Genomic DNA, 24,714 nt, shown 5'->3' with positions numbered 1-24,714 from the left:
GGATCCAGTATTTCATATCCATATTTAAGGACATGCACAGTGAACTGAATGGAAAAGAAACCAATGGTAACAAACTGGACAGACTAGAGGAGTGGCCAAGGGTGGAAGAGGAAGAGATTAGAAAGATAGTTAATAGTTTTAAACTGTGCAAGTCGCCAAGGCCAGATGGTCTACCAATAGAATTATTTAAGACTCTCATAGATTGGTGGGCAGAACCACTAGGAGTAAATTATTTACTCCTATTGATAAATATGGAATCATCTCCGAAATGTGGCTCAGATCAATTATTCCAGTCTTTAAAAAAAGGTGATCTGGGTGGACCAAAGAACTGCAGACTGATAAGTGTACTGTAACTTATAGGGGAAATCTATACTAAACACCTTTTACTTAAACTGCTTACCTGGATGAAAAATCTAAACTTAGGGAAAGAACAAATAGGTTTTCCCAAAGGCTGCTCCATTTTAGACCATTGTCTCATACTTACACATTTGGTTGAAAAATGCAGATTTCAAAATCAATCCAAGATTTATGCAGCATTCATAGATTTCCATGGTGCCTTTGATTCAGTTGATTGTGTGATATTGTGGAAGAAGCTTTCAGAGTTAGGAATTGATCAATGTTTGTTGATATTAATACAGAATTTATATTCTTTTAAGGTCTCCCAAATCAAACTCAATATCAAAGGTCACCTCTCCCCGGATATCCTTAACACGAAAGGTGTAAAACTAGAGTGTATTCTTGCTCCTTTTCTCTTTAATTTATTTTCATCAGATCTTCCGGAGCACATCCAAAAAATAAAATCTCATGCCCCCAAAATCAACCAAAACAAGGTCCCACTTTTACTGTATGCAGATGATGCGACCTCATTATCACTGACGAGGACAGGTTTGAATCATCTTTTACTCTACTTGGTTTCTTACTGCGAAATTAACAAACTCTCTATAAATTATGAGAGGACAAAAATTCTGGTCTTCTCTATTTCCCGGAAATGAGAGAAATGGAAAATAAGAGGACAAGAAATCCAGCAAGTAAAGATGCATAGATATCTTGGAATTTTATTCCAGAGTAACTCAGGTTGGTCAAACCATTGGAGTCCGGCAGAGACACATACCCGACTGCCAGGTTCTCTCTCTCCTGGTTGTTTGGGAGATTCAAAAGCTTTCTCCAGCCTGAAAATCACAGCGACTGATATCAGGAGGCATCAGCACACTTCAGGATCAGCAGAGTATACAGTGGTACCTCGGGTTAAGTACTTAATTCGTTCCGGAGGTCCGTACTTAACCTGAAACTGTTCTAAACCTGGAGCACCACTTTAGCTAATGGGGCCTCCTTCTGCTGCCATGCCGCCGGAGCACGATTTCTGTTCTCATCCTGAAGCAAAGTTCTTAACCAGAAGCACTATTTCTGGGTTAGCGGAGTCTGTAACCTGAAGCGTATGTAACCCGAGGTACCACTGTATAGGCAGTCAGTGTTCAGACTCAGTAGCACAGTTTTTTTGGCTAAACTACGTTTATTTACATATACACACTTGGAGCATCGTAACTCAGCTCCTTCCTCTTCAGCATCAGACAGCAAAGAGAAAGGACAAAAGGACAAATGTCCTACATCACGGAAGCACAGTAATCCAAACATCCTGTCTCTGTCACTTCTGATAATGTGGAATGAAAACATACACCGTCATGTGATATAAACAATACCATGACTGCAACACAGGAAAAGAATGCTGTAAAACAGGCAAAGTGTACCTCCTCAGCAGTAGCTCGCTTTTCTTTTCAGAAAGGTAACCAATTTATATCAACTGCCATTCAGATTTTTCAAGCTAAATTCTTGTCCCAGCTACTTTTTGGGATCCTCAGGCTCCCAAATTCAATCAAGTATGAAACAATGTGTGTAGATTATGTATACACATTATAGAATATTGGGCGTGGACTAGCACTATAAATACTGGTTGTGTTGCCATTTTCGTTTCCAACCTTTGAGTCTGCTTTCCGATTTACTTAAGGGCTCCTATAAATCCAGATTGCTCCAACTCACACACAGCAAAATTAGATCTATTTGTATTGACTTGGAATTATTGTATAATTCTAGTGAGCAATATATTTATCACAATATCCAATATAGATTAAGGGATATTGAAAAACAAAACACGGAGTCAGCTGGAAATAAAATCTGCTCCCCCAAGTACTATGGTTTACAGCCGATAACAGGATCACTTATATCTCAAAGTTAATAATTCCAGCCCAACACAGGGCGTTTATGTTTGCCCATCTGAATGTTTCCCCCTCAGCTTTTGTTAAGGGCAAATATTTAAACATCCCTAGAAATGATAGACACTGCAGATGTTATTTGAATGTGCCAGACACTGTAGAACATATTCTTTTCTGCTGTCCACTATACAACCAGATACATAAACATGTGCTATCCCCCTTTTTGGGTAGTTCACCATCACGGCACAATGAAAACATCAGATTCTACCTGTCTGATATTAACCTGGAGGTAATGGCAAAGGTGGCTGAGTTTTTGTCAATAGTATCTCTTAGAGTGGTGAATGGCACCGTTTCACAGGAAGACACTCCAAAGAAAATTTCTGTTACTATACGTCTTAGGATATTTCTTTGTATATACAGTGGTACCTTGGGTTACAGATGTTTCAGGTTACAGGCGCTTCAGGTTACAGACTGCACTAACCCAGAAATAGTACCTTGGGTTAAGAACTTTGCTTCAGGATGAGAACAGAAATCGTGTGGCGGCGGCACAGCAGCAGCGGGAGGCCCAATTAGCTAAAGTGGTACCTCAAGTTAAGAACAGTTTCAGGTTAAGAACAGACCTCCAGAACGAATTAAGTTCTTAACCCGAGGTACCACTGTATTTTAATTGTTTTGTATATGGATGTTTTAAGGTGGTCTATATCTGTAATGCCCAATAAAGGTTTGGAGAAAGAAAAAGAGCAGAATTATTATATGTACAGAAACAGGTCTTTCCAGAGCTTTCTGATATCCCTAAACAAGCACCCAATTGCCAGGACCAGAACGGAGCATATATTTGTAATTCCTTCATAAACCTTAAATAGTAGCCAGAGATGGTTCTGAAATTTTCCACACTCTCATTCCTCTCCAGATTTTGGCATTCTGAGCAATGTAGTCCTCTTTAGAAGAGGTGGGAACTCAACCTGGGGGTGCACCCTACCCCAACATCTCTGCATGTGCCTAGCACATGCAGTCCATTCTGAGATAGAAGCTCTGAAGGCAGCATCTAGGCAGTATTTGAGACAAATAAAGCTCTTGCTTCAGTTACGTAATTGGATGTAAACCCAAAGCCAAAAGGCTAATATATTTGACACCCCTAATTTCTGAGTATTCATCAGCAGCAATGGAGCAACAAAGACCTTGGGATTTGCTCTTTCTTTGATCAATTTAAACCATGGCTGAGAACCACTCACCTGAGGGGCTCCCAGGGAAGAAAGTGTCGCTAACACAGGCAGCTTAATAAATACAGACAAACAGTCTACATTTTGGTGTTGCCCTGTCTGTCAAATGTGAGCAGCATGTAGCAAACCAAGATAACCAAGGTTTGGGTTAATTCAGTCTCAGTGAATTTGAAGCAATCTGTTTCTGAGTACAAAGTGGGCAGAGATGTTCCTGTTCAAACAACACGATAATGTTTTAAACATAAATACAAGGTACAATCCACAAGAGCACAAGATGTCTGGGACGGAAGATTAAGCCAAAGATAGAGAGCATCATGCTTAATAGAGATGTCAGTTTTACACAGTAGGGCTTCCTTAAACTAATTACATGTGATTTGCTGAAGCAAGGAGATAGAATTCCAGCTCTCCTTGTTTATGCAGAATGCCTCACTTGCAGATTTCAGATGCCCAAATGAAGTGTTTTACTCTTGCCAAACAGATTTTGTATGGAGACAGTGCAAAGAAGAGGAGCTTGATTCAAGTATTCAGCTTTGAATTGAAATGAAACTGCAGACTGTTGATGCACAATATTTAGGTGTAGGAGCAATGCCATCATAATCCAGAATAGGCTATAATTTCTCTAGTAAAAAATGTGAAATGTGTCCAGCTTCCTCTTGATCCAAATCATTGAGAGATCCAATGGGGATGGTGACAAAGGAGTGGGCAAAGCTAGCAAACTCATCCTTGCTCTCTCTCTCTCTGCATATGTATTTGAATTGTTTGAAATATGTTCTCCGTGTTTCTAAGTTTTTTAATTGTTGTTATTTTATTGCTTGTTATTTACCATGCTGGGCTTCTTTGGGAAGAAGGGTAGGATATAAATATAATAACTAACTTATTAATAAAGAAATAACTGTTTTAAAAACAACACAAAGCTATTTCTGTCACTGGTTTGGCCGGCTTTGTTTCCTGAACTAGGCAATGCTGTCAAAAACACTAGATCAGCAGGTGTAGTATAGAAACTAAAGTAGTTACTGCATGCTGACAAGGAATGACATTTAAAAAATGACAAGCTTCACGCTGTTGCAAATAACCTCTTTAATGCCACATCTGGTGTGGTAAAGAGTCACTCTGAGAATTAGTCCCACTTGAGTTTTACCTTTGGTGATGTGTCCCTGTCTTGCGGTGTGATGCTTCACCCACTGGAATAGCTGAGGCTGGAGAGTTCTCTCTTCCTGTGACAATCCCACAGCTAAGGACCAATTTCTCTCCCTGTGAGTGTCGGGTACAGCACTCTCAGTTGCTTTACAGCTGAGCATGCGGATAGATAATCATGTGTAATTCAGCATGCAGGCTGGAGGTTGACAGCTCCTAATGTAATTCCCAATCATGACATCCTAACTCACCAGTTTCAGGCAGCGATGAAGAATAAGAAAATTTGCTGAGTTACCAAACTGCAAATATGTAAAGGGAGATTGCTGCATTGTTCAAGGAGAGGAGGATGGGTGTTTAGGCAATGCTGTTTTGGAGTGTGCTCTGCTCATATTCCACTGACGCAGGTGGTGCACATTTATGTCTTTTAAAAACCTCTGATGGTAGGGAAATAAATTTCAAAATGGAAATCATGTTGCAGTGTTGACTATTTTAGCTTTGAATCAATTTCTATGGGTCTCGGTGTGTGTTTTTTTAAAGACAGTTTTGTCATGCAGTTCTGGGATGCAGGTTCACACTGACAGATTGCATCAGTTGTATGTGTGTTCATTGTGTATTTTGATTTCTGAAATTCCTGAGGCACTTTGGGGAGCCGCTGTGTGAGCATGGGAATTGTGGCAGCATGCAGCGGCGTAGCGTGGGTTGTCAGCACCCGAGGCAAGGCAAGTAATTTGCGCCCCTAACCCCTAACCTGCCGCCGCTGCCAGCTTCTTGCTGCTGCCTGGGCCGGGTATTCACAGTTCTACAAATCTTTGGCGCTGGCTTGCTCCATTAGTTTAACTTGGGGGGGGGGTGAGAGAGAGATTGCAATCGTGCTATGTGCACCGAGAGGGGGGGCACGGTTGTAACGCAGTGGGGGGGGAGAGAAGAAGAGAAACTAGCAGGAGAACCTTGATTTCCCTCTGCAGCTCTGTGGGGAAGGAGGGCGCAGACTGGGCTCCTTCCTCGCCACAAGATCCCTCGGCTGGCCGGGGCCGCGCTCCCCTCTCCCGGCCGGCAGCGCCTGCAAAGGCTGCGGGTTCCGCTGCTCCTCCGTCTCTCTTTCCACTGGTAGCGAGAGCGGGTGGGAGGGGGCCACCCGGGAGCCGGAAATGGGTGCCAAATAAGGAGAGCGGGGGCCTGGATCCTGGCCTTGTTTGGCGCTTCCCCTCAGCCGGTCGCCCAGCCAAGCCCGCGGCGGTGGCGAGGCGATGCCCGCGCAGGGGGGCGCCCACCCCTCGGCCCCCGCCCGGCACTGCCGCCCCAGCACCTGCCCGCTCCTCCCAAGGGGCCTCCTCTCCCTCCCGCCTCTTCGCAGCAGTCCTCGCGGGGCGGACAGGCTCGACTCTCCCCTCCCTCTTGCGCCCCATCCCGCGCCCGATCCTGGCCAGGCTCCGGCTCCGGACCTCCTTGCTAGCGCCTGCTACTCCCCCTGGTCACCCAGCCCGACCCCTCCTCCCAAAGGAGCTGAGCCCCGAGGCTCTTCGGCGACTCTGGAGGTGGCGAGTGCGCCCCCCAGATGTTGCGCCCGGTGCGGCCGGCACCCCTTGCACCCCCCACGCTACGCCACTGGCAGCATGAACGCATTTCTTGCACACACGCAAAAAAAATTTCTCCATGCAATCCTGTCAACAGGGAGAGGATTGCGTGGAAAACAAACACAAATCGCACAACTTCTGTTGCAATCCAAAATCCCACCCAAAGACAGTGGTTAGTTGTTAATCATCAAGGCTGCATCTGATAATATAACACATTATCTGCGTGCAAAATATCCCAGGTTTAGTCCCTGGCATCATCATGTAGGGCTGGGAATGACTCCTGTCTAACATCCAAAGAAGCAGGCCAGTGCTAGGCAGGGTAGACAATACTGAGTTGATGGACCAGGGGTCTCACTTGGGACAAGGCAGCATCCAACGTTCTGTCAAGAGTGGCTCACCTGGTGGTGCAGAGCTACATTGATAGCCTCCCAGCAGTGCAATCACTGGTGCTTAGAATGAGGTGGAGCCAATCCAACACTCACTGGTGTGCCCACACAGCTCCAACTTCAGTGTTGCCTCACTTCTCCCAGTAAGTGGTAATGGTGCCACTGCTGAGGGGCTATTAATGTGGCTCTGCCCCACTGAGCAAACCACTCCTGAGTACCATATTCAAATGCAACCCAAAATTGAAGGGCATAAGTACTAGAAACTTATCCAGACAGAATTAATATTCTAGATGAATTAACTGGCCTTGTTCTCAGTGAAGTGGCAAACCTGTGTCTGGCCTGTACCAGGCTGCAGATAGGAGCTCATGCGACTGTATGCTCCACCACACAGAAAACTAGAATATTCCAGACAAGGCTTGGCTGGTTTGAAGTGTGAACCCTTGTCCTTGAAATCCAGCTTTCTACTTCTGAGGGTATGTATTTCATTTAATTTTTGTGCATTCCATCATGTGAGCCCCACCTTGTAGTCTGAAATGCAGCCCAGACAAAGATTTAGTGAAAACCCAATGCATTTCTTTTGCTAAACAAATGGTTTTCACTTTCAATAAGTAATTCTCTTCATTTACAGAGATGAAAACTTATTGACACCATATTTTTGGCAGCTGACTATATTGAGTGACACCGTGAGCTTAAAAAATTGGAAATGTCAGAAATCCCTGGAACATCATCTCAACAAGGAAATCTAGATTCATGCACCATTGATTTTTGGAGGAAGCTACATTATGTAGATTACTAGATAATACAGTTATGGAGAATTCAGCACAAGAATTCCAAGTGCCAAACTAGATAATATGAGAAATGTGTGCTTCCCCCATTCTGTTGTTCTTCTGGTTAAAGAAAAAGGGGGGGAATAGTGAGTATGGTGGGTGTGATCAAGGTAATAAATTATAGCCCTAATGATACACCCCCAATCTATTCCTTGCATGAGGGAAACTACCATTTATTGTTTCTAATATTGTTTAGTTTAGTTGTCATTCATCTTATTGTGATAGCTGGTCTCTTAGGCTTCAATCCTATACCCACGTACCTGGGTGTAACCTCTACTAAATGCAGTGCAACTTACGGTAATTTTGCATAGACTTGTGTAAGGTTGTGTGGCTAACATGAATGTATGGTGCTGCCGTATCCTTTATCTGAGAGGCTCCTGCCCCTTTAAGAGTAGTAATGAAAATGAAAATGCCACAAGCTGTGGCTTCTCTCATCTCTGCAGCGCTGTGACAAGGAAAAAACTGCCTCCAATTAAATTCCTGTTTCTATGTGCAACACATAAAAGTAGCAGATGCCTTTTGTGAAGGTAGAGCTGTGGCAGCCCCATGCTGCTTGGTTAAAATTTGAAAATGCTGGTATTAAAGTATGGCGCTTGTGTAGCATGATGAAACAATGAATTTGGAATAGCTAAAAAGTGTGCTTTCTAGGGAATGGTGGAGGAAATACTCAGTGCTAGAAGGAATACACTAGTTCTTATTCCTTTAATGATATGCTGTACTAAAGGACAGTTGTGTTTGAAAGACCTGCTCCTTCCTGATTTGTTTTTCCTGTTATCCCAACACAACAGCAAGGCAGCTGCCAGAGTTCCTAGCCCCTGTTGTATGTCAGGCAGTCTTTCACAGTAGCATGTTCAAGAATACCCAGGTTTTCACTCTTCAGAGCTGCTGCCATGTTCATCCGGTTCTTGTTAATTGCATCTGCTTGAAGAACATTCAGTTAACCCCCTTCCCGACACCCGATTGACACTCTTGTTGTTTTGCAGATTTGACTTCACAAAAGTCAGTGAACTGCGGGTTGGTGTTTAGCTCCCACAGTAATAATCTGTTTCATTTCACAGAAACCCCGGGTAGGATTTTCAAAAGTGGGCCAATTACTGAGGGAGCTGGATTAATGAGATGTCATCACTTACCACTTACCATTCTCTGGGAGGATGGGCTTGATAAATGTAGTTCATTGCCAAGTCCTGACATAAAAACAGGACCACGCTCTATGATTCTTGGCAGGCTGATCAATATTTTATCTGCCAAAGCATGCAGAAGTGCTAAACAGAATGATTTGTGTGGCTGCTGTGTAAGAGAAGACAAAAAAAGAGGGGGGGAATAGGCCTCTGAACAGAGCATGTTAATTTGATGGACATTAATATTTACGGAGCTTTTTTGCAATCAAGAGCCTGAAAGTCTGTGGTTTTTTTGAAACCGCATGAATATTGGGAGATGTAAACAGATTCTTTTTCTTTTTTTAAGTGTCTTCAGAGAGTACCTCTGGCAGTATGCTTTGTGCTGACTAAGAACCCTATTGAAGTTCTTAAGACACATGGAGACTGAACACGTGAAAGGGCTATTCAGAATGTTCCCCCGATGCCAACATGTGTGCTGGCTATCGTCCCTGACTGATGTGTGAAGAGCATCAGTCTGATGTAGGCCTACATATGAGGACCCCAGTTCCTCTGGGAGGAGCCATATATGAATAAGGCTTGGGTTCTTGGCTCCATTGGAAGCAATGCTTCTGAAGTTTTCCGCTTCTGAATTTCCCTCTGGATTTTGGAGATCTAAACTACCCCATCTTATTTCTGAAGTGGAACCAGTCCAATAGGAATCCTGAATTGTTCCATGAAACACACACAAAACACAAATACACATGCATATGAAAGCTGGAATATAGGAAAACAGGAAGCTTCCACTCCTCCTTAATTTTATACAGAGTGCATGCATGCCTAATTTTGAAATCAAGGAATGAAATAAGAAAAATCTGGGAAATCTGCCCATTGGAGAAATCTGCCCATTGGAGTGGAAGCATGATTTTTTAAATGTAGTTTCAGTACATGCTATTATGCTCACAGTGAAAACCTCTGCTTTTTAGCTAGGAAAATGTATTGAAATCATTGTGATGGATGTATCTTATGTGTAATATTTGTATATCATCAAAAGGATCTGAAGAAACAGAAGTGGCACTTCAGAGTGGGAGATGTGTTGACCCCCAGTAGCATCAATCATATTCTAGAAGGGGGAGGAGACAGGATTTTTGCTTTAAAAGGCTCCAGAGTGCTGTTACAATTGATTGTTAATTGAGTGGCTACATGACATATATTTGGTGAGTCCTGATGATTAGAGGTGAGGCAGATAACTTTGAAAGTACAAACACATGTAATTAGGTTGTGTTAAAGATTTTAAATAAATAAATCCAATTTTAAAGAGACATAGAAAACAAGGGATGGATTTTTCAACATAATTTCCATACAGATCCAATGAAACTTTAAGCAGCCCCTGAATTATAGGTCATGAAATGAGATTTGGAAAGACCATGAAATTCAGGGCTTTTCTGCCCCAGGTTGTAATGAAAAGCAAAATGTTGGGCAGGGGAACATTAAAAACAGCGAGAGCCACTATCCCCAACAGACTCTGCAAATGAGTAGTGTGTCACACTGCAGTGTTTCTGCAGTTGGGGTAGCCACACTGATTAGATCTTATTTATAGCTATTATAAACAGTGCTGAAATGCTTAGTCACCAGCCTTCCTGCCGAAGGTTGAATGCACACGCTAGCCCTTCGCTTGGCGTTGCCACACCCTTCTGGCCCTGGCCTCTGATGATCCAGAGTTTCTGATCTCAAGCACAGCAGCATGAGTATAGCTGTACATGCACAGACACCCCTCTGCAAAAACCTGCAAAACCTGTGGGTGTCAGGAGAGGGGCAGTCCTTCTCCCCCATCCGCCCATGCATCTAAGCTACCCATGAAGGAGCTCATGAAAGGGGCAAATAAAAGCAAAGAGGACTTCCCCCCTCCCCCATCCATGACCCCCCTAAAATCTGGTCTGGGGGGGTTGGAAGAGAACAGGTTGCAGGGGGAGGGGAGATGGTTCCATCTAGCAATCAGAAATACTTAAGCTGATGGAATAATTTCCTTAGTGCAAAGTTGAATTCCACCCCGAGCCTTTGAGAGCAGAAGTTATCAGCGATATTTTCAACCCAGAGGGCAAGAAACTTGACTACTGATAAATGTATCCAGTTATTTTAACACCGTCTGATTGCCTCACGGCCTGCACTCTGTGAACGCTCCAGTGAAATGTTTCTGAAGCTTCAATGTCTTCAAAGTGGATGTGTCTCTCAAAACCTGCCTTGGGATGGGGAAATGGATGAAAACTGACACCCATGTTTCTGGTTTGGACACCAGGTGGTCAGACTCAAAGGTGTACCTCAAAAGACATAAAGCCAGCTAATGTAGCACATAGAATATAGGTTCAATTTATGAAAGAATCAGGAGTCCTTGGGAGTTGCTAACAAGGCAACCCAGCTGTGAGCTACCTATTAAAAAGACTCACCAATGAGGATATTCTGAAATGAGATAAATTGCTAATAATGAATTCGTGTTGTGAAGGAAAGGAAACTGCTGGAGGGCACTTAACAAAGCAGAGGAAAGAACACATTTGTGAGAGCACATTTTTTAAATAAAAAAAATGGTGTTTCATTATTCTATCTGTCTTAGCAGCAACAGTTATAGTGCCGGAAAGGGGACACATTTGTATGAGCCACTGGTGCTGCCAAATAAAACCTAAGAAGTGAGAGTATTTAGTAGATAAAGCTAGTGGATTCCAAGCACAGCGTAAGAAGATTACAAGTGTCATTGACAGCAGCAAGAGGGTAAAGGGAAATGATAAGGAGAGAGTAGCCACTGCCCTTGCTAAGCCCTATACAAACATCTCAAATAGGATTTTAAGAACCCTTTTGTGGAGAAGGTAAGGGAGTTACAGGATTTTAAAAATAAATAAATAAAGCCACCCAGTTGAACAGTGCAGGAAGGGAAGCCACTTTCAGGAGTTTGGGTAAAGCTTTTGAAGAAAGTGGCGCCACCCACACAGGAGGAACTCTTCGCATCACCCACACAGGAGGAACTCTTCCATCACAAATGCTCCTTTCCTCTCCTAGAAGGTTGCTTGCTGAAGATGCAGAAACACCCTTGCAGCATTGGAAGAGAACACAGAGGCATTAGGGGTGGCCAAATCTCTCAGTTTTGCTTTCTCTCTCTTTTTCATTTTTTCCAATCTGCAGTTTTCCGCATTCTATAACTATTTGTGGGTTGGTTTGTTGGTTTTTTTAAAAAAGTCCTCAGGGAAATTCATCTGCATTTTAGTGCAAAATCCTCCTTTGCAAAACCAGTTCCCCATATATAATGTTTTGGTTTGTTATTTCCACAAATGCATGCGTTTTATGCACACAGTTTTGTGTCTGGAGAACTGCGCTGCAAAATTCAGAGATGTGCAGATTTTAAAGGATGTTCCGTTCATCCATTGTTCTGGAAAGTGTGTGAATTAGGTAGGTTTGCCTTTCAATGTGAACTCAATCAAATCCCACCAACTCCCACCCCTATTTGAAACAGAGTGGGTGGTGGCATGGCAGGCGAAAGTGGGCTTTGGTGAAAATCACCCTTCTTCCTCCTCCAGCAGGTACATCCACTGGATCGCAGCCCCCCCTTCCCTCAACGGGCACTCTGGATCCAACCCATTTCTTTTTCTCCATTGTTCTGATTCTTATGCATATGTAATTTTTAATTTTCATTTAATATGTGTTGTAAAAAGAACGATAATATTGAATAGAAATGGTCTCTGCGTTAACTGTTCCATTAAGTGTCCCTTGGGGAAAGGAAAGCTTTTAACTCTCTCTCTATCTCTGCTTGGTGTATTAAATGCAATGATATTTATTAAACACAATATTTGATAGCAAACCTGAGGCAAAAGTAGGGGCAGGGAAAAATGCTAGATGGTTGGTATTCTTACTGAGCCCTTCTATCAGAAACCTGTGCAGCTTCTGGACCTACCTTAAGGGCAGCCCCACATAGAGAGCATTACAGCAGTCTAGTCTTCAAGTTACCAATGCATGAACCTCAGAGCTGAAGCTGACCTGGACCAGGCATGGTCATAGCTGGTGTACCAACCAAGGCAGCTTCTAAACTGTGAGTTCTGAATTGTGCAAGGAGCCTCCATGAGTACAGAAGTTGCTGCAGCCAGTACAGGATGTGGCAGCTAGGTTGCTGAGTAGGACGTCTTGCTACAGTATGTACACATTATAGCACCATTAAAGGCGTTGCAATGGCTGCCAATATGGGGCTGGGTCAGATTTAAAGTTTTAGTTATAAAGCCCTAAAGAACCTGAGGTCAAGCTACCCTTCAACGCTGAAGGGGCCTACCCCCGCCCCTTTCCTTATGTGCTTTTAATCATGGATGGGGGGGTGCTTGAATAGGACTTAAGTGATGTGCTAGAGGTGTCAAGCAGTGATTTTTATCTATGCAGGCGGAGGGGTAGCCATGCGTCTCACAGGATGATATTAAAGGATAAATTGGCTGAGTAGAAATGCTCCCTGTGATTAGCCATTCATATAAAAAGAGACACCTATTCATAAAAGACAAACTGAAACATGAGTAGCTTATCAAGTGCTAGCTCTGTCTTCAACCGGTCATTTGAATCCTTTTTCAGTGTCGTTTTAAATATGGAGACTTCACTCTCTTTAGGTGAGGAAGACACCACCTTCTTATGTTTAAGATATTTATATTCACATTAAGGGTTATAGCCAATATTATTCCTCCTCCTCCTCCTCCTCCTCCTCCTCCTCCTCCTCCTCCTCCTCCTCCTTCTTCTTCTTCTTCTTCTTCTTCTTCTTCTTCTTCTTCTTTACATGCCGCCCTATACCTGGGGGTCTCAGGGCAGTTCACAGAATAAAATCAAGATATAAAACCACAAAATACATAATAAAAATAAAAACAACAACCCAAAAGCCCCCCTCCCCCACAAAAAAACACATTTTAAAAGGGCATAGGATGTAAATCAGATCAACCAAATGCCTCGTTAAAAAGGTACATTTTTGCATGTTGCCTAAACATGTATAATGAAGATGCCAGGTGAAATTCCCCAGGGAGAGCATTCCACAGATGGGGAGCCACTGCAGAGAAGGCCTCTTCTCGTGTTGCCACCCTCCGGACCTCTTGAGGAAGCGGCACACGAAGCAAGGCCTCAGAAGATGATCTCAGGGTCCGGGTAGGTTCATATGGAAAGAGGCAGTCCTTGAGGTATTGTGGTCCTGAGCCGTTTAATGCTTTATAGGTCAAAACCAGCACTTTGAATTGGGCCTGGAAACTAATTGGTAAAGGTAAAGGGACCCCTGACCATTAGGTCCAGTCGTGACCGACTCTGGGGTTGCGGCACTCATCTCGCTTTACTGGCTGAGGGAGCCGGCGTACAGCTTCCAGGTCATGTGGCCAGCATGACTAAGCTGCTTCTGGCGAACCAGAGCAGTGCACAGAAACACTGTTTACCATCCCGCCGGAGCGGTACCTATTTATTTATCTACTTGCACTTTGATGTGCTTTTGAACTACTAGGTTGGCAGAAGCAGGGACCGAGCAACGGGAGTTCACCCCGTTGTGGGGATTCAAACCGCCGACTTTCTGATCGGCAAGTCCTAGGCTCTGTGGTTTAACCCGCAGCACCACCTGTGTCCCTAACTAATTGGTAGCCCTACGTATAATGCATTGCAGTAATCTAACCTTGAGGTTACCAGAGCATAGACAACAGTAGCTAAGGCAATCCCTGTCCAGATGGGGGTGTAGCTGGGCCAGCAGCCGAAGCTGATGGAAGGCACTCCTGGCCACTGAATACATAATAATAATAATAATAATAATAATAATAATAATAATAATAATAATAATAATTTTTATTTATACCCCGCCCTCCCCAGCCAAGGCCGGGCTCAGAGCGGCTTACAAGCAATAATAAAAACAAGTTGAATGATTACAACTTAAAAACAAAATTAAAATACAACATTAAAATATTGAAACATTAAAATATTAAAATGTAGCCTCATCGCAGGAGGAGAAAGGAAAAGAAAAAAGAAAGAGAGGGAGGGAGGGAATCAAATTGGCTCCAAGCCAAAGGCCAGGCGGAACAACTCTGTCTTACAGGCCCTGCGGAAAGAATAGAATGGACTCATTGAAATTAATGCACATGACTAACTTAGGTACTTTAATTCTAGTGGGTTTACCTTGAGTAGGACTCAGTGGAATACAAGCGCATGGGTAAAATTCAATGTGGCGCTGAGTGTGATATGCACATGGGGAACGAGGTCCTCTCTATGTGACCACCTACTTTTGTTCAGAGGGTTCCTCCAACTCCCCAAAGCAGATTTAAGGGACACCGGAGATGCATAGGGCAAGGAGATGGTCATGTTGTGCAAATGGACCTTGTTCCATGCATGCAACAAATTAGTTGAATCCCACACTATGTACTGACTGAATTGCCAGCTATGCTGCAGCGTAAACTTTCAGTGCAAGCTACAATACACACAGAGTAAAACAGCACAAGAAAATACAGCAATAGAAACAATACAAAGCATGGAAATCAATGAAAGCCAGACTATGTATAAAACAACTGCTAAAACCAGATATACAAGATACTGGAAAAACTGGGCAAATAAATTTTCCAGTCACTTTTGCACTGGGAAGAGATCGGAAATGGATCCAGATGAGCTTCTCTCTGGAGGCGTTATTGGACAGATTCATATGATAGAAGGTAGACAAGTCTTATGCTATGATTGGGTGGGATCATGCTGTGCCTACTGGGGGTGGGAGATGAATTTGATTCAGTTCAGTTAAAAGTGAAGCTATTCACACTTCCCAAAACAATATACAGGCAACTCCCAATTTACGTGGGGGTTACATTCCACACTACCACACATTTAAGTGAAATCATATATATTTGATTATATATTAAAAAATCCTGCAAACACCCCATTCCACCCCCCACCCTGCCCCACCCCAGCCCATTCCGCCCCCTTTTTGTGATGTTTTCAGGTCACGTCCAGGTTTGGTGAGATGTGCATGTGCTCAAACAAATACATATCGGAAGCACTGCCTGTACAAACCAAAACATTGTCATCCTTTAAAATTTGTAGGCCTTGTTGCCTAGTAAGGGTGCTTCGGACTGCAGCCTAAATAGTGTTTTTTTGATTAATTAAATGGCATGTCACCAATTACTGTGTTCATTAGTCAATTAAATTTACATTGATTAAATTACATTTGCTGAATTGCCCATCACCACAATGTATACTGAGACAGTGAAGGAAGTGTATAATAATTTACAGCCCCATAAACAAAATCCAGTGCTGATGGGCAAAGGGAAAGGCCACTTTTAGTATTCCCCCTCATTCCTTTCAAATAGATAAACCAGAGCTAAAATGGTTACATAACAACTGTGCTATTAACTCACAGCCCCACTGATGAAAATCTGCACTTACTGATTAAAAGTGGCATCCTTTGATTAATTGCCTAAAGCTTTAGTTGATTAATATGCCAATTACAGTGTGCAGCTCTACTTATTGTGGGAGTGGGGTTTTAAAAGGAAGAGTTTCTGTTCTCTTGGTGTTCTCCTTCTCCCGTGATTTGAGTTTCCATTAAAGCACGATTCACCCAAAGACACAAGAGCTAAAACGATCTGCCTCCCAGTGTCCCCACAGGCATGCAGAATCTTTTTTGGGACCTTCATGCATTTCATGTGAAAAGTATAGAGAGTTTAGGAGTATGTTCTAGTCTTAGAAACCTTCCCACAACCAGAAACTCTGTTTTACCAGGGAGGTTTCTAAATGTGTTCAACAAAATGCACATAAAAACACTCTTTAGAACATAGTCATTCTTGAAAGGATACAATTGTACCCAGAGGCGTAGCAAGGTCAGGTGGTACCCAGTGTAGAATTCCCCCCCCCACGCCCCACATCAATGGCTCGGGGTAGGCTTGGGAGTCGTCAACGCCCCCCCTCAGCGATGACACCTGGTCTGGTCTGCGCCCCCCCGCACCCCCCTTCCTACACCTTTGGTTGTAACAAAATGTTGGCTCCTCCACTAATACATACTCCGCTTCATGTTACTCCATTTCTATCCACTGTTTCCCCAGTCAGACTTACTTATGGGATCTTTTTATTCTGAACATTAGTGGTCCCTTACACCCTTCACTAGTCCCTGTCTCAACCTCCACTGACAGAAAGGGGAAAAGAGCAGCAGCAAACCAGCAGAAGCCCCATTTTGGTTACATATCCTATCATCCTAATCTTGATCTCATTATCAGGAAGTCAGTCCAATGGAAATCAGGATATCTTCTATCCGAGGGAAACGTCTGGGAAGATTTGGAATTGCCCTCCATCCTCTTTGATTTACAGTGCTATGTACCTGGCCAGCTGAGTTCAAGTCTTTGATTAGGCCAGTTGTGCTCCCTTCTACAGTAGGGAGTTCTTTTTGCAGATGTTATCAAGTACATCCTCCGGAGATGCAGTCGAAGAAGAGTGCACAGAGCATTCTGTTATGTGATGTGGTGTCAAATGGGTCAGAGCTTGAAAACAGCACAGGGGAGGGTTAAGTCATGTGGGTCCTGGTACCACAAGCCCCTTTCAAGCAGTATTGTTTCTTTTAATTTTATTTATTCGTTTATTTTTTTAAAAAAACACCTTTTGAAACTTTTGTAATATAACACAGCCGCAGAACTAATGGTTTTCGAGTTTGGTAATTTGAGTTTCAGCTTGTAAATGGCATATTTACAGTGTGCAAATGATACCACAGCACTTCCGCCTGATAATCAGCAGTTCACGCCTTGAGACTCAGTTAGTTATGATCACCACTTCAAAGCCACTCTAATCTTCTCCTTATATATTAGAAAAACCGGACTGCACTGTGGAAACGCAGCGGTGCATAAACTGCGACTATGTGGGGGCAAATAAGGATACTTTAAGAAAAGCATCTAGAGGACATTTAATGCATTCAGCAGATATTACATTTTACACGGTTGTCTGCTGAGTGAAGCCGTATAATCTGTAAAGTGAGATACTGATGAAGTTCCTTGGAGGTAGGATTTAGGGAAGGGAAAAACCTTGTCTTTATGAAAGGGCATCTCATTAGGATCATCTTAAAGCATTGCTTTTGAAAACCTCAGTAGGTGCAGGGCATCTCCCTTTGGGCGGCACCTTTTCTGGCTCTGTAGAAGTGCAGTCTTTTAGCAGATCAAGCAGGGAGAAGCCTGCAGTCACGCAATCATGTTTTATCTTTCAGGTGACACGTGTACAATGGCAGACTACCGTCAACTGAAGGGTATCCTGCTGGACCTTCAATCTCACCGGCAGAGGCAGCAAAATCACCCAGGAGATGAGAGAATCCAGAAGCGCTTCTTAGTTGAAGATATGTTTAACCACTTGGATATAAATGGTGATGGGCACCTCAGCAGCTCTGAATTGGCTCAGGTGGGTTTGTTGTTCAATGAAAATCAAATTATGAAGTGGACTGCATTTCCCATTCAAAGTGTAAATTGAGTGTAACCACAGTGGAATCCTCAAGAGACTAGCTGTTTGTAAAACTCTGCTGAAAATTAGACTATGAAATATCTTGCCGTAGCTGACTTTTCTCCCATCTGCCTCAGGAAGCAGTGGCATTATTTTATATTGTTAAGGATATTTTGCAAAATAAGAATTTTCTATGCCACGTTTCCCCCCCCCCTCCTTAGCTCTCTGGCAAATATAGGTTTGCGTCTGCAATCATCTTTTTTAAACATGCCCTGCTCGCTGACAGATATCAGATTTTATTTGCATTGAAAAATATTTAAATATGAAAATCAGCATAGATTCTCCCTCCTTCCTCTGAGATGCTCTAATACTAAAAATTTCATTAACAACAGTTTCTGTCCCACATGTACAATATCCTTTTGTAGCTGCAGAAGTGTTGATTGACAATAGATCAATTTAGATATATGGTGGTCACACACACACACACACACACACACACACACACACACACAGTGATATTGTCTTTATTATCATGCTGTGGAAGGTTATTCCCATCATGCCCTGATTATGTATTTTTGAGGAAGATCCTGCTAACCAGGAAGAAGGATGGACCCTTGATCTGATCCAGCGTGTTCATTTGTGCTTCGAGGCCCCCAAGCCCTTCCCCTGAAAATAACTTCACACTGACACGTAATTTTTAGTTTAAGTCATTGGGCAAAATTTAGGCCACAACTTTCTTGATTACAGCAAAGTGAGCGGTATTGGCTTATGCACTGGCAACAGACTATAACTGACTCCTGCCTCTCTGGATGGAAGTCTGAAAGGGTAAGCACTAAACAAGGGAGCAACATCAATGAAGACCAACCGAAGCTTACCCCGGGGTTCCTGTGGTCCTGGCATGGCCCTAGCCCCTCAAGCGGACTTCAGACGAGATCCAGGACCCCAGATTCCTTTACCAGAATACCCTTATTCATGGAGGGGCAAGTGATGGCCGCACCTCCCCTCCCACACACTTCAATAAGCCAATGCCTAACCGCCTAACCTTACAAAGTTGTGATGATTGCTAAGGGGGTAGGCAAAAACCAAGTGACTACAGCCAATCTGCCAAATGGAAATAATTCCTACCCAGCCCCTGCTCCAAAGCAGGTGACCCAATCCAAAGCAAGGCCAAAGCAGCACCGCCTAAAATAAGGGAGGGAGGGTGGGTGTTTGGCAGCGCGAAGCAAGTGCGCCCAGTTATGGCGCACTGCCACTTTTGTAGGCCCCAGGAATCGTGCTAACTGCCCCAATTGTCCCAAACAGCCTGGCGCGATCCTGGGGCCCAACGGTTAAGGCTTGGGCCATGCCCAGCAACAACTCTCCTAGCAGGGGTGCCTTAGGGGCCCGCACACAACCAGGAGCCTCATTAAGGAGGATTCTATTTGTTCTTGTAAGATGACACAGTTGCTGAAAACCACAAGAGGAGAGAGGCTCTTGTTCTCATGTTCTGATCGTTGGTTTCCTACAGGCATCTATCTGGCTGGGCAAGATGAGCTATTGGCCTGATCCAACAAGCTCTTCTAATGTTCTTAGGAGATTTGCTGGGTAGTTTCTCTCCTTTTCCTCTGCAAATTTTCAGGAGTGAATTTTCAATGGAATGAGCTCTGCTTCCCATCTCTCCCACTGACAGTTGAGGGCAAGGAGGCATCAACTGATGATGGGCTATATTTTTTTGAAAGTTTTCAGGAGGCAGCAAGATGCTGCTTTACCTTCTGCAAAAGACCAGAAAAGGGCAAATATTGCCCCATCCCTAAGTTCCCTGAACTAAGGAAGGAGAGGAGAGGGTGGGAACCACATAATGGATTTGGCTACTAAGCATCCTAACTGTAATGTTGATTAGCCCTTACACAATATTTCTTTCTCCATCTGTTTTGTTTGTTTTTGTGCTGGAATGTACTCCTAGTAAGTCCCATCTTGAAAGGATTAAATAGCTGCGCAACTTAATTGTCACAATAACATGGCATGTTGAGATGTTTTGAATGAGAAGTTTTGCGAAATCACCTCTTTGGCTGAGTTGTTATGATAGATCAAAGAAGGAAAGACCATATAACATCCAATGTCTGCTAAATTCATGAATGAGCACTAATTGGTTGAGCAGAAATGTGATATTTTTCAGGCTTGAAAAAACTGAAAAATGTCATTTTGTGTGTGTGTGTGATGCACTGACAAAGCAAAATGCAAATGTAATCAGGCATTGGGAGTAGCTGCTATATATGATGCATGTTACAATGGAATGAAAGAAGTGGTTTTCATTATCTTATGAGCAGAATTCCCATCATTTTAGCAGATTTATTTGTTTGGAGGGAGGGCTTGCATATTGCCAAGGCTCCTGAGCACATAGACATGAGCTGTGTTCTCATATGCCTTGAATTTCAGCTGGACCGAGTAGTGAGCACTTTACTTCTCTCCCTTAGGGGTAAACATAAACCATTTGTTTGTAAGAAGGAAAATAAAGACATTCACTCAGGAACACCCCTGAGGCATGGGGCATACCTGTTCTGTGATACTTGCAGTGCCTTTCACATAGAATAAAATATGCTCATATCTGCACAACTACGTAAATCTAGGGCTCTCTCTTTTGTCATTCGAAAGTGTAACATGATCTGGCTTAAGGAGGTAGAGAGAGAGAGAGACCTGTTGTTTTTATGAAGGGAAGTGGAGGGAGGACTCCTTTGTTTCAGGAACCTATTATATTTCAGTCCCTGAAGCATTGCACCCTTGTATGAGTTCCCTGGCAGTGGAATCCAGACAAGCCAGAGGAAGGTATGGCTGGCCATTTCCCCACACACTGCAGTGATGTTGCAAAGTGCAGAGTTTTACGGGAGCAAATGGCAGCCAGTAAGTCACACAAGAGAAAGTAAAGAGATGGAAGGGACACTATCTTCATAGGCTATTTACCCATGGGATGTTTACCCATGTTGACTCAACCTTTGGATCAGGGGAGCAAATGCAGCCTTCTTTCTGCTGTGTCCAGTTAGGGAAAGGGCATAGCTCAGTGGTAGAGCATCTGCCTTGCATTGTGGCATCCCTGGAATCCCCAGGTAGGACTGGGAGAAGTCCCTGCCTGAAGTCCTGGAGAGGTGCTTCCAGTAACTATTGACAATACCAAGCTAGATGGAGCAATGATCTGACTCAGCGCAAGACAGATTCCTATATTCTTATGTTCCAAGTTTGCAGAGGATTTGGCAGGAGGCCACTGCTTTGTTTTCATAGCCCATATTGACTTCCACATCATAGTTATTCTCATATGGCATGTAGTTATATATGATGTATCACTTCCTAGGCTCTCTTATGTATGTCAAATTTGGCATGTAACTGTTGCATGTAGAAGGGCTTTCTATAAGATGACAGTCTGGGCAGAGGATATACTGTCAGTATACACTGTCAGTGCTCTTGTATATTGTATACTGATAAATAAATGAGAAGCTAGAACAATGATATTAAATGAGAAGCCATAACAGGATTCATCAAAAATTAATGTAGGAACATGATAATTGCTTCTGTTAGTTTAGTTAACTTGGTTGAAAGGAAGGATAGGTTGTTGTTGTTTTTAATGTAGACCATATTTTTGTTGCAACACATCTGCCAAATCTTTCTCCCTACCCAGTATTGAACTGGTTAAAAAAAAGAGGGAAAGTTAAGGGAAAGTGGAATTTAGCCTTTGGAGAATTGCCAACTTATTTGCTTCAATTAATGTCAAATAATTCTTTTCAGAAAGAAAAGCGCCCCTAGCAATAAATAAGTAGAAGGTCATTTTTTGTTCTTTTAATTCATGATACAAATTCAGTCTTAGCCACTAAAAACATTTGATTGAAATCCACCACACACACATCAGCCTTATTCTTGTGAAATATCAGATAAACTTCTGAGTATACAAGCCCATTAACAGCTATGGTAATTGAAATATTATTTTCATTTAAAGCTGTGTCTGTAGGGTCAGATTCATAAATCTGCTAAATTCATAACTGCTAAAGTGATTTCTTTCCTGGCATTAAATCAAAGGAGCTTGTCAGTATTGTGAAAACTTAATCAATTTTCAATACAAAAGCAGACAAAGGGAAATTTCTATCTTTAAAAGGTAGACCCTGGAAGTTGTGGTTGATTTCACTTTTATTGACTATTTTACATGGTGGATGAAGGGTCGTGTTTTTAGCATTATTACTTGACATTGTCACCAGTGAAATGAGCCACATCTGATATCATGAAGAACATGAAGCACTCTTTGACCATATCCTTGGTGACTTGTATCTTGGCCCTCTGCATTCTCATGTTTGCCCCCACCCCATCTTTGAAATGGTATCGTGAGACTTCCTTGTATTGCGTTGTCACACATTTATGTGGGTCTGAATGTAGGCTGATGCTGCATTCTGCCCTCCTGAAGTTTTTGGAAGTAGGGGATTAGCCAGTTTAGGTGTTAAATAGGAGCTTTCTGAATGATTCCTGATTGGCTTTTGATACATTTATGCCTACTTCATACAAAGTTGTTGTTGTTGTTGTTGCTGCTGCTGCTGCTGCTGCTAGGGTTAACTTGGCTTTTCTATTACAACATGCATGTAGTATGGTCATGTATAGCTTAGTTTTGATGTATAATATTTCTATATATTGCAACAAATTTTGCAACATAAAACAATCACATTGGTGATTGATGACTCGTGGTGATTTATTGGCGACTCCTGCCTTCCAACCACTTGATCTCATACAAGGTAGCTGTATAGGTACCTTCAAGCAACAAGCAACAATGGAAAACATCAGGAAAAGATCAACATTCCTAACAAAATGCGATTTTTGTCTAAACATACCAAGCTTATGTACTTTTTATGGCCTATTTCCCCACCCCACAATATCCCAGTGTTCAGTTTTCCCATACAATAAAAAGTATATTCAATTAAATTTGGTTAACTAATTGTAATGATTCCACCTCTTTTCCTGATCTCAACAGTTGATGAAAAGGGACGACCTGGAAGAAGTTTTCTCAGATTGTACACCAGAGGATCTTCTCCGATTTGATGATTACAACAACGATGGTTACTTAACTCTGCAAGAACTGTATACTGCATTCCGTAAGTGACTTTATTGCTATCTATACTTCTAAAGTGAATCCTCTGCATATGGATGTGCAGAACAAACGTAGGACAAGAAAGGGTCCTCTCATCTTGCCGGGTGCCTAAAGGACCTTTTTGCCCCTTGAACCAGCTGGATCTTCCCCAGGCAACGTTTAATGCATATGTTCTTCATTCTGTTACCAAGCAGCAGATGACAAAAGTGGCACAAGGCATGAATGAAATTGTGTGGGGGTTTTTTTTTGGGGGGGGGGTAATAATTCTGTGGAAGGTGAGCACTCTCAAGCTCATCTCATTGTTAAGTGATTGTGCAAGGGAAAGGAAACTAGGAATGAAGGAAGGTGCACCCTCTCCTGCAAGAAATTATGGGCAGGGATTTCTTACACAAACTACATGTGGTCCCCACACTTCTTCTACTCTTACATTTGTGTTGTCAAAATGGAGTAATAAAACTGCTAGCACATTTGTAAAAGCTAAGCAGGGTCCGGTATGGTTTCAAATCCGATGGGGGACTGTGTAGTGTTGCCGTCCAGCTCTGTGATTCTATGATCTGTGCTGTTTTTTTAAAAACATACCTTGTTAGATATAATTCTTCAAGAATTAGAGGTGAAAACACGTTTTCATTTCCATTAGATTTCAGTGCTGTGATAGGGTTTTGTTTGCTAGTAGGCAAATATCTATCTACTTGTGCCTAGTGTGGAGATGTGGGAGTGATGCTCATGAAAATGTTGAAAGAATATAGGGGTTCCTCCCTCCCATCGGTTGTTAATAGTAATTTATGGAACAGATGTCAGAAGAAGATTGCTTTAGTGATGGCTTTGATGGCTGCATTGTTGTGGTGTTTCATTCTTAGTGGGAGGATTATGCATGATATTTCTTGCAGCCCACAAGAAACAGTTTATCAGCAATCATTTGTAATTCCCCTTTATATATCAATGGGGAGTTGATGTGTGTAATCTTGATCATAGTTGGAGTTCAAATATTGCTATGTGAAGTTATTTTTCTTCTCTGTTTTCTTGCTGTCACCTGAGAATAAGCAACAACTTTGAAAGGATTGCCCCTCTCCAGGGCCATATCTAAACATTTGATTCTCCAGTAATGGCAATGTGTGGCTGAAATTAATGATTATGCCTGTTGTTGGACAGCAGCTTCTGACAACAATCTCACTTCATCCCCAAGCCCATTGTAATTCAAATCCTCCGAACTCTTTTAAGAAATCAGGACTGTAAGGCCTTCCTCTTGCCATTATCACTGTTCCTTCCTTTCCCCTAGCTCCTTCCTTTCTTAAATTTCCATAGTTCCTTGTCTAGGCTTAATGCGATCCTGATGGAGGCCCACCCATAAACTTTCCCTGCACCAGGTATGAGAAAGTGTCTGGGGCAATGAGCTCAGAATAGAGTAGACATTGTATGTATTAACTCTGAATTCTTTTGAGATGGTCTCATTTTGTATCAAGCTGGGGGTTCATCCTTCAGCAGAATAAAGCATGACAACTGCTACATTATGTGTCTTTAAGATACAATATACTGGTTATCTATTTCTGATCAACAGTAGGCTAATCAGTGTAAATAATAGGCTTATCAATATTTGAAGCCGCTGACTGAATACAGTGGTACCTCGGGTTACAGACACTTCAGGTTACAGACTCCGCTAACCCAGAAATAGTACCTCAGGTTAAGAACTTTGCTTCAGAATGAGAACAGAAATCGCGCGGCGGCGGCACAGCAGCGGGAGGCCCCATTAG

The 24,714-nt window shown here is 42.7% G+C and overlaps 1 protein-coding gene across 2 annotated transcripts in view; it reads left to right on the top strand.

Annotated features, from left to right (window-relative positions):
* Positions 1 to 24,714, top strand: part of FSTL4 (follistatin like 4) — a 340,721-nt gene that overhangs the window by 177,408 nt on the left and 138,599 nt on the right. For both annotated transcript variants that reach the window (XM_083488099.1, XM_083488098.1), the window contains exons 5-6: positions 17,645 to 17,832; positions 22,850 to 22,970. In XM_083488099.1, coding sequence (XP_083344225.1) covers positions 17,645 to 17,832; positions 22,850 to 22,970 — 309 coding nt within the window. The remainder of the gene's footprint in view (positions 1 to 17,644; positions 17,833 to 22,849; positions 22,971 to 24,714) is intronic.

The sequence above is a fragment of the Podarcis liolepis genome (genome assembly GCF_965112155.1).
Source record: "Podarcis liolepis genome assembly, chromosome: 2".
Classification (NCBI taxonomy): domain Eukaryota; kingdom Metazoa; phylum Chordata; class Lepidosauria; order Squamata; family Lacertidae; genus Podarcis; species Podarcis liolepis.
The sequence above is the reverse complement of the archived record's forward strand: the minus strand, read 5'-3'. Positions and strand labels throughout refer to the sequence as shown.